The following is an 11,085-nucleotide window of genomic DNA, read 5'->3' as shown; positions in this document are numbered from 1 at the left end:
AAACGCCCTAATACCCCCTCTAGTGGTATGACACGGAACTGTCCAAGCTCCTGACAATAAAAATGCACACAGGGTTTATGTTTTTACAGCGTACACGACGTGCCATGCTAAATTTCTTGCTAACGGTGTATGATATGATGAATATATGGTTACTGAATATATATACTGAACTGTACCGAACACACACACACACACACACACAAACACATTCAATATACACCCATGTCTATATGGCTGAAATAACAATAAAAGCTTCTTGATTTGATTTGACTTGACTCTTGAATGTTTATTGGCTTTTAAATTAGTGTTGGTTGTTTATTAAGCGCAGATGTTAAAGTGACATTGTTCATGTTAATCTGATGGTGTTCAGCTCTGTTCTAATGCAGATTATGAAGTGTGTGTTAAAGTGCAGGAGATTTGCCCAGGAGTCTTCCTGGCACTTGTTAAAGTGTGAGGTTGTTAAGTGGTTGTATTGAGGTTGTATTGAGGGAATGTTGAGTGCTGCGGTTGAGCACTTGAGCTGACACTTGATGTTCAAGTGAAGACCGAAACCCCACATCAACTCACCGTGAACTAACTGGGAATAACAATAGCATGTTGTAAATTAAATAACTAAACAAACAGACAGACAAGTGTAAGGATTCAGTCTGTAATGCAGTCTGTATGTCGATCATATTGTTTTTACATTTAAATAAAAAATTAGGATTTTATTGCAAAATATCACTAATATTTCATTATGGTGGTGTATTATAGGTGCAGAATTTCACAGCAGTTTATGTTTTGTTGTTGGTTGTGATTGTGAGACCCGTCGAGGCTGAACCACCACATCTGGACCTACGGCAGCTCTTACACTGCTGGTTTTATTTATAAACCAACATGTGTCTTGTTTCTTACTTATTTCTCATCCATTATTTCTGTAAAATCACAGTCTTCACACAGAGGATATTATTCATCGAGTTGTTCCCAGAGTTCAGTCTAAGCTGGGATAAAGTTTTAATTTTAAAGCCTTATCAATTTACAGGAGGGGGGCACGGTGGCTTAGTGGTTAGCACGTTTGCCTCACACCTCCAGGGTCGGGGTTCGATTCCCACCTCCGCCTTGTGTGTGTGGAGTTTGCATGTTCTCCCCGTGCCTCGGGGGTTTCCTCCGGGTACTCTGGTTTCCTCCCCCGGTCCAAAGACATGCATGGTAGGTTGATTGGCATCTCTGGAAAATTGTCTGTAGTGTGTAATTGAGTGTGTGTGTGTGTGTGTGTGTGCCCTGCGATGGGTTGGCACTCCGTCCAGGGTGTATCCTGCCTTGATGCCCGATGACGCCTGAGATAGGCACAGGCTACCCGTGACCCGAGGTAGTTTGGATAAGCGGTAGAAGATGAATGAATGAATCAACTTACAGGATAAAAAACTCACTGTTGAATTTATAGCGCTTGTAGATAATTTATTGATTTATTTTTTATGATTGTTTTATTTATTTTTATTTTTTTTATGCCTTTTTGACCGGAGTCAGTCTTGTAAATAAGATTAAATCTCAATGAGATGTTATCCTGGTTAAATAAAGCTTAATAACTAAATAACAAACTTATTCCTCTTATAACTTCAGAGTAAGTTGTTAGCAATTGCTAGCTGTCTTTTTATATTTACCTCTGTAAACCACGTCAGAAATCTTTACCATATCGATGTTTTGTTTCCTTCTTCTTCTTCAATTTCAGGCAAAGAGGCGACTGGATTTGGAGGATCCGCTCTATCTCCCGGATTTCCGCACACCCAAAGGAAAGGGGAACACGCCTTCGGCAAGACTCTCCAGCCCTAGGAGTAAGTGAGCGAGAGAAAAAGAAAAAGAGTGAGAGAGAGAGAGAGAGAGAGAGAGAGCTAGAGAGAGAGAGAGTGTGTGTGTTGGTATCCAACAATCCATCAGTACCAACAGTTTTGCCCATGTGTGTAAATATCTGGTGATACGAATGATACAGCATATTGTTCTAACTGCAAATAAGTGGAATCATAGTGAAACCTCCTAGAAACAGCACAGCATCCAACTGGAACTCAACAACAGCCACTTAGCAATACCCTAGCAACCAGCTGAGTTTCCTTAGCAACCGACTCGCTGCATGTTCTGTCACATTATCAGTAAATAGAAGCTGTTTCCGATTCAATCACAGTTCTGACCCAGATACTGTAGCTGTACTTCAGACGAATATGTAACTGATTCACTTCTTCTCTTTATCACACAGCACCCAAATCTCCGGGCGAGCGAACACGCTACGACACGTCCCTCGGGCTGCTCACCAAAAAGTTTGTGGGGCTGCTGAGCGAGTCGGCAGACGGCGTTCTGGACCTGAACTGGGCAACTGAAGTACTTGAGGTGCAGAAGAGGAGGATCTACGACATCACTAACGTGCTGGAGGGAGTTCAGCTCATTCGCAAGAAATCCAAAAACCACATTCAGTGGCTGTACGTGTGTTCATTTTACTACACACTAAACAAAACAACAACGAGTAATGCTAAAATACGACAATGTCATTATGTTACGTTACATTTACGCCATTCGTTAGACGCCCTTATCCAGAGCAACATGCTTTTGTATATCATTTTATACAACTAAGAAGTTGAGGGTTAAGGGTCTGAATTGGAGGTCTGAATTGGACTTTTTTAACCCTTGTATGTTGTTCGTATTTTTGTTACTCAGCCAGTGTTCGTGGACCCGCTGCATTTTTAGGTTTTTAATCCAACACAATCAAAAAATTTATGTTAAAATATAATATAAACAATATAATGTAAACAGCATATATGGTTAATATTTGCCCCTTACCTTTATTACATCACATTTTTTAATTAAAGTGCTATTCGTTTTTTGTTGTTTGTTAATAAAATGTAATAAAAAATAAATAAATAAAATCAAATTTAATTAAGTTATGAGTGGGAAAAAAATCAACAAATGTACAAGGATGCAAAGTTTTTCAAAACTATTGATGTTTATGAATATGGGTCCCACAGACCCGAACAACATACAAGGGTTAATGCCTCTTTCACACTCTGGTTAAACATTTGACCCAAATATCATTCATTCTGTCATGGACACGAAACAGAGCGGACCCAAACGCAGGATAGCATAAATCAAAACAGGGTTTAATAACTGAAAACATGAAACAGGACGCAGACTAAAGACAGGACAAACCACAGTAGATGCCGCGCTGCCCAAAGCAACGCGGCACAGTTAAATACACAAGACAATGAGAACAATAAGGATCAGGTGTGATGACAGGGAGGAGCAGACGAAACCCAAATACATAAGACATGAGACATAAACAAGTGCACGTGGCCAGAGTCCGGGCAGAGTCCTCACACATTCTTTCATTCATTCATTCATTTCATTCAGCCAATTCCATTTATTCTTAATGAAATTATAACCAGTCCTGTCACTCTCAAAGGAAATATGTTTACTATTAATATCAGGGAACCCATACTGTTAGGGACTCCACACTGGTGGAATGACCTTCCTCTAGAAGTCCAAACAGCTGAGTCACTGGCTGTCTTCAAACCAGGACTAAAGATCTACCTTTTCCTGAAATACTTTATTTCTTCCCAGCAGAGTTCTTAGACTTAGAGTTTTTTAAACTCTAGTTTTCGAATCAGTTTCAGGATGTATTTATTGATAGAGAATTTAATGCACTTCTGCCGAACGTGGTAAATGTTTATGACTAATCCCGCCAGTTTAAAAAATTCTCACATTCGTTCCTTTGGCTTACACAGTACCAGACCAGGATAAGACATTTTCTGAAGATGACGGAATGAATCTGCTTTTATTTTGTAACAATAAGCTTCCTATTAGGGGAAGTCATGGCCTAATGGTTAGAGAGTCTGACTCCTAACCATAAGGTTGTGGGTTCGAGTCTCGGGCCGGCCACGACTAAGGTGCCCTTGAGCAAGGCACCGAACCCCCAACTGCTCCCCGGTCGCCGCAGCATAAATGGCTGCCCACTGCTCCGGGTGTGTGTTCACGGTGTGTGTGTGTTCACTGCTGTGTGTGTGCACTTTGGATGGGTTAAATGCAGAGAATAAATTCTGAATAGGGGTCACCGTACTTAGCCGTATGTCACGTCACTTTCACTATCAGTTCTGGGCTCATCCCAGGACTTTTATTAAGAATAAAATCAAAATTGTCCCTAGTGTGTGATTGCGTGAGTGAATGAGTGTGTGTGTGTGTGCCCTGCGATGGGTTGGCACTCCGTCCAGGGTGTATCCTGCCTTGACGCTCGATGACGCCTGCGATGGGCACATACTCCCCGTGACCCGAGGTAGTTCGGATAAGCGGTAGAAAATGAATGAATGAATGAATGAACATTGCACATGGATTCCCCTTTTTAATCTGATCTCTCTTGAGGTGTTGTTTTTTTTTTTCTTTACTTGTTCATTAGTGATATAAATCTACATTTTATTTACATTTATTTTATTCATCACTTTGCAATATTATAAGCAGATGTAGCGTGTTTTTATTTTGCTGTGTTTTATACCTCACAAATTGTTGCATGTCTTGTCAGAAAGATCACAGTGTTTTCAAAGGATTTGAGCTTGAGCTGAACATAGACTTCTCAGTGGAGTCAAGGCAAATGTGTAAAACCTGTTTTATAGAACAGCAGTTGTATTTAAACCTGCTCAGGTTTATGTTTAATGGTTTTGTTCTGATGTGTGTATTAGGGTTACCGGAGTGTTTGAGGGTTCGGCGAGTGCTTCGGAGCGGACCAATGCTCTGCAGAGAGAACTGGCCGAGTTGGACAGGAAGGAGAACGCTCTGGATGACCTCATTCAGTCCAGCACGAATCAGCTCAGAGAGCTCACTGAAAACAAAGACAACCAACAATATCCTTCCAGCCCTAGCAGCAGTGTGTGTGTGTGTGTGTGTGTGTGTGTGTGTGTGTGTGATGTGTTATATGCAGGATATGAGTGAGTCAGCATGAGCAGTTTATAAGTTTTTTAATTAGATAAACATATATGCCATACAGCTATTATCCCTTAACTCACAGCCACGTATGGATATGTGACATATCAGGATATCCGGTCCATATCAAGCCTGCAGAAACAGACGGTGATTGCAGTCAAAGCTCCTTCTGAGACCAAGCTGGAGGTGCCGGAGGTATCTGAGGTGAGGGTCGTACTTTCTTCTTACCCCTTCACCTTACTCGGGTCTCGCGTCCTCCAGGAGCGCAGTTTAGAGCCGATCCCTGTCTCTCTTTTTCTAGGGTCTTAGTGCTTATCTGATTATATTCCTTCCTCCTTCAGCAGCGTAACGTATAAAGAGCTTTAATCGGTATAATCGGTGTGTCACATAATATATAAATATTCAATAACCTTACTTTATGTGAGCTATGCAGCTTTAGTCATCACGTTTATGTAAAATCATTTTGATTCAAACTAGGTAAATTCTGTGTATTTAATATTATATGAGGGGGTCACGGTGTCTTAGTGGTTAGGACGTTCGCCTCACACCTCCAGGGTTGGGGGTTCGATTCCTGCCTCCGCCTTGTGTGTGTGGAGTTTGCATGTTCTCCCCGTGCCTCGGGGGTTTCCTCCGGGTACTCCGGTTTCCTCCCCCGGTCCAAAGACATGCATGGTAGGTTGATTGGCATCTCTGGAAAATTGTCCGTAGTGTGTGATTGCGTGAGTGAATGAGAATGTGTGTGATGGGTTGGCACTCCGTCCAGGGTGTATCCTGCCTTGATGCCCAATGACACCTGAGATAGGCACAGGCTCTCCGTGACCCGAGGTAGTTCGGATAAGCGGTAGGAAATGAGTGAGAGAGTGAGAAATATTATATGATCGTTCGTTTCTTATTTTTTCATCAGGAGGGGTCTATGCAGATGTACCTGAAGAGTAAAAATGGTGCTATCGAGGTATATCTGTGTCCAGAAGAGGTGCTAGAGGATGAAAGCCCAGTAAAAGGTGGTTCTGCCAGGAAAGACCACTCATACGGTATCCCACAAACGACTCACTTCAGCACGCTGTCTCGTCCAAACACACCTAAACAGCAGCACAGCCAAGAAGGTAAGAGATCGGCCGTTTCTCATAATAATAGTAATAATAATCATAATAATAATACTAATACAGAAAACGCTGAATCCTGGCAGAACTAAATGAAGAACCTCTTTGGCCCGATTAGAGAATTGATGATGAGACCAATGCCTGTTTTATTTTTCTCCACAGCTACACCATCTAAATCCCAGGGCCTCAGTAACAGTATCACATCCACCCTGATAGATGTAGAGGGCATTCTGGGGCTTCCTCCCAGCCTGTTACAGATCACTGAAGATCAGCTCCCGGGCACAGCCTTGACCTCTGACCCCTCGTTCGTCAGTTTCTCTCCCCCTCTCGACCATGAGGACTACCTCTGGGGGCTGGAGAACGGAGAGGGGGTTTCTGACTTTTTTGATAACTACGATCTGGGAGATCTACTCCAGAGCTGAGGACATATTCTTTAAGGTGTGAAAATGGTACAGTCCTCGTGTGTGAATCGGCACGTAACTCTATGTATAATGGTTTAGTCCGAGTTTAGTTGTTTGTTTTTTTTTTGTTTTGTTTTGTTTGTTTTTTATTTAAAGAAAATGTGAAGAACCAAGGAAAAGAAGTGAGTCACGATCCATTTTCCATTTATGAGCTATGTTTTTATTTGTATGTGAAAATATCTATCTAAAACAAATTGTAGAAATTACTCCATGCTCGTTCTGATACTCAAACACATTAGAGGACATTCACGGCCCTGTCTGTTACGTTAGAATAACGCAGGACGTCTCAGATGACATTAAGGATATTTAAATGAAATTACCCCTTCTTCCCCAACACTCCCTCTTTACATTTTCTTTTTTTTAGGCTCTAAAACACCTAATTTAACCTCACAAAATGCCTGGAAATGCACAAATTCACTGTGTTAGAGCAGAAAAAGACTATAATTTGTTGTGATGGTTCAATTACACTAGAAAACCATCACTTATTTGCTATAGCCATAGTTAATTAGCTAGCTAGTTAATTACTTCATTGTAATAGATATTTTCTGATAAAGAAAATATATTTTTGTACCTTGTAATGTAATGTAGCCAAAAAGACACTGTAGGAAATTTAGCTTGGTCCATTTTTTACAGTGTTTCCTGTAGATGATTTCAACATGCATTTGTTTGCTTTTTTTTTAATGTTTTTTTTTTTTCATTGATTCAATTTGAAACTGAAACTCAGGAATTGCTGTCTTACCATGTCCAAAGCGAAGCCTTTGTACGATCGTTTATTTCATTTTTGTTGTATTATGATCATTTTGCCACTCGAGGGCAGCAGTGAGCCAGGATTGCTCTGTCTCGATCATTCCTGTACTTCAGATTGGTGCTTATTATGTTTTATCTGGGAAAATGGGTTTTTATAATACATTTCCCCATCACTGGGGTGGTGCTTTTATCTTCTGCACCTTTAATACGTGCTTTTTCACCTGGAAAGTTTGGATATAGTGGCTTAAAACATGAATTAGTTGGATATTTTGGCCAGTACTTACTGTACACAATAACACTTTAACTAGACACTGTATGCTGCTTGCTAGGTGAAAGATATGTACTAAAGGTTGTTTCTAAATTCCATTGAATTCCATGAACTCGCATAATTCTGCCTGTGAAGTCCAGAACTAGCCTAAACCCAGAGCTTACGCCATCCACAATAATCCAAGGCTAGCTCTCCAAACGCTGTTCTTGCTACCTCTCAGGTTCGACCTAGGAACAAGGTGGCATGAGTACCTCACCACTTAAACACAAAGGATACACAACCTTTCGGCAGCTAAGAGTTTATCGATGTGATCCTTTTGTTTTTTTTTTTTGTTTTTTCTTTCTATCCTTTTCTTTCTGATTGTTTTTTAATTTTTATTTCTTCCACCCAAACGCACATCGATCCGAAAATCCGTATTAAACGAGAAATCGTATAGTTTGTTTTTTTGAATGGCTCTCGAGGGGAAAATAATAGCAACAAATTTACTACTTGTTACAAATGTAGTAGGTATTTTCAGACCAAAATCATCACACATATTTCAAGTGACATTGTTGGGGGATTGTGCATAATTAAATAACAGAAATTGAACTTTTTAAATCGCTTTATGGTTTAAAAAAATGTATAATCAATATTTGTGTTTTAGTTTATGACGTGATGACTGGTTTTAGACATGCACTTAAACTGAATTTGGCACGTGATTTAAATCAGTTCCTCAGAACCTCAGTGCAAAAATGACTCGTTCTGTCGGATATTTTCTCTGAATTATTCCTTTAATAAGAATTCGTTTGGAATTTAACGAGCTAGCTCTTTACGATAAACAGAACAAAGACGATGCTGTGTCTTGTTTGTGTAACGCTGAATTCTTGCCCCACCTGTCCTAAAGGCAGAACCAGGACTAGTCTGGTGGGTGAGGATGAGCCAAGTAATGGCTCATTTTTAAACATTTTGTGATTCAGCCTCGTCTCTTGCTGTGTGTTTAACACTTTATTAAAAAAAAAAAAAAAAAAAGAGATTGGCTGAAACAATGTGACTCATTTAGGTCTGAAATTGTTCAGCAAAAATATAAAGACTGATATGAGTGATCTTAAGCTTTATTTAAAAATTCATCCTAAGACTACAGGTTTTATCTGTTCAAGTGATTCGTATTTCAATCGTTTATGTTATAAAATTCATTTTTCCATTCTCCATGTATAAACCGAACCTAAGATTTATTTGCCTTTGTGTGAATGTTTAGATGATTTTCTTTCCCAGGGTATCTCGTTTACTCGTCCCACATGTGGGACTAATGTCCTGTCCTAACAAACTTGAAAACTGTGTGCTTTTGAGCATGTGTGTGTGTGTGTGTGTTTTTATATAATGAGGTATTAGGTAGCGAGTTTTATTTTGAAGGGAAATTGTTTAGTTGAATTTTCTAGCGTTCTTTGTAAAATGCTGTGATTTGAAGAGAATGATTTTTTTGTATTTATATTGTATAATTTGACAGAAATACGTCTTAGTGTGTAAATAAGCATTTGTAAAAAAAAAAAAAAAAGAAAAAGAAAAAGAAAAAAAAAGCAGGGAGCACTTAAAGTTTTGTGGTGGTTTTTTTTAAATAAAAAATATAAAATAAAACCCTGGCCTTATGATGATGTATTTTTATTTTGTTCGTTCTCGCTGATTGTTCCTTGTTATACCAAAGTGCTGATCTTGTACAGAAGCGGCTCAAATCTGCATCTGGATCTCAAACGACAAGTTATATTGATTCTTACTCTCGTTATCCACCTTAATAGAAACACCTGCCTAATACTCCTGGCTTTATATAAATAGTTAATCGTGTAGCAACAGCGTTGCAATGCTTCAGTTTATATTCACATCAAACATCAGAATGAGGAAAGCGTGATCTTTAGCCGTGTCATGCTCGTTGGTGACATATGGGCTGGTTTGAGTATATTTTAGAAACTAATGATTTGAGATTTTCACACACAAGTCTCTTGTCTGTGAGTTGAGGATCTGAAGGCTGAAACATATTGTTTATCAGAGAGATTAGACTAGAATGATCAGAGTGGTCTGATCTGACAGAAAGACAAAAGAGTAACAGAGGAGCTCATCAGGTTCCACACCCTGTAGGCCAAGTACACAGGAATCTGAGGCTATCATGAGTGACTCTGTGCCCATGACAGCCCCAGGTTCCTGTTCTTGGCCTACAGGAGTAGAACCTGATAAGCTCTTCTGTTGTTATAGCTCATCCACCACAAGGTCCGAATCAGGTTTGTGCATGCAGAGATGCTTTTCTGCTCACCGTGGCTGTAACGAGTGATTATTTGAGTAAATACAGTATATCCTTCCTGGCAGCTCTAAAAAATTTAGCCATTTTCCTCTGCTGTCTTTAATCATCTGTCACTCAATCAGTGTTTTTTTATTTTCCACACCATTCTAGGTAAACTCTAAAGACTCTAAAGTTCTGTGTAAAATTAAGATACCTGATATTGCACCTTTTTCTTTATTCTGATGTTTGATGTGAACCCTAAAGCTCTTGATGTTTACCTGCATGATATTACGCATTGCTCGGCTTCCAAATGATTCGGCTGGTTAGATAACTAATCTACAGGTGTTCCTAATAAAACGGACAGCGGGTGTATATTAAAATAACCAAATACTAACTTTTGTGAGTCATTTTTCTGCCAGGAAAGTCATCAAGATTTTGACGTTCCGAGTTTTCTGGTCATAGGACAAGCTGGATTTTTTTTATATTATTAACTTCAGGCAAAAAAAAAGTGAAACAGGTGACTTTAAAGCTGCTATTATGTAAATAAGCGACAAGAACTAAATTATTGTTATCTTAGATGTTCTACAGTACATGCAACAATAAAATCTAACTCTAAACATTTTTTAAATAAAAATGGGACGAATATCAAGGTGCTGTAGTATAAAAGAAACAAAACTTAATAAAACTTCAGGATATGGTTTTAATCAGAAAATAATCAACTTCAGGTCTGCTCCATGTCGGGCCACATCACACCACCCTGTCCTATGAACGTCATTTAGCATTCTCCTGTTTCATTCTTCAAGATAATTAAATGATTATTGAGTCATTTCCTTTCACTGTATTCTTCTAGTCATAACTTTAATAGTTCTGTAAAATGTCCTGAGTGTGTATTGAATTCATTTCATGACAGATTTCCCACAGCAATGCGGATATGACCCACATTACAGCATTGTCTGATTCAGACAGGTACACCACTGTGTTATTTATGACTCAATCCTCCTTTCTTCAGTTGGAAACCAAATGTGATCAGAAGCAGGCAGAAAAAGGTCAGAGGTCAGAGGCTGGGGTTGGATTGTAAGCCCAATGGTTGCCATTAATTAAAAAAAGTTGCCATTAATTATTTTTCCTCTTTTCCCAGCAAGAGTCTAGCCCTCATACTTGATCTCACCATATAATTAGACTCCACACACAGATATACACAGCACAAAGATAATTGTTTCTGTGTAGGTAAAAAAACCAAAAGGAACATTTGTATCAATGCCATTAATATTGTGTTACTAATAATGTTTTTATTCATGCTCAAGAAAGTGATCAGATTCAATACTGAGAATA

The 11,085-nt window shown here is 39.2% G+C and overlaps 1 protein-coding gene across 1 annotated transcript in view; it reads left to right on the top strand.

Annotated features, from left to right (window-relative positions):
• Positions 1-8,983, top strand: part of e2f2 (E2F transcription factor 2) — a 21,562-nt gene extending 12,579 nt beyond the window's left edge. Inside the window, exons 2-7 of the mRNA XM_060880377.1 lie at positions 1,709-1,811; positions 2,228-2,447; positions 4,692-4,853; positions 5,022-5,136; positions 5,837-6,035; positions 6,195-8,983. Of these exons, the coding sequence (XP_060736360.1) occupies positions 1,709-1,811; positions 2,228-2,447; positions 4,692-4,853; positions 5,022-5,136; positions 5,837-6,035; positions 6,195-6,454 (1,059 nt within the window). The 3' untranslated portion in view covers positions 6,455-8,983. The remainder of the gene's footprint in view (positions 1-1,708; positions 1,812-2,227; positions 2,448-4,691; positions 4,854-5,021; positions 5,137-5,836; positions 6,036-6,194) is intronic.
• The last annotated feature ends 2,102 nt before the right edge of the window (positions 8,984-11,085 follow it).

Source organism: Tachysurus vachellii, chromosome 10, assembly GCF_030014155.1.
Source record: "Tachysurus vachellii isolate PV-2020 chromosome 10, HZAU_Pvac_v1, whole genome shotgun sequence".
NCBI lineage: Eukaryota > Metazoa > Chordata > Actinopteri > Siluriformes > Bagridae > Tachysurus > Tachysurus vachellii.
The sequence above is the reverse complement of the archived record's forward strand: the minus strand, read 5'-3'. Positions and strand labels throughout refer to the sequence as shown.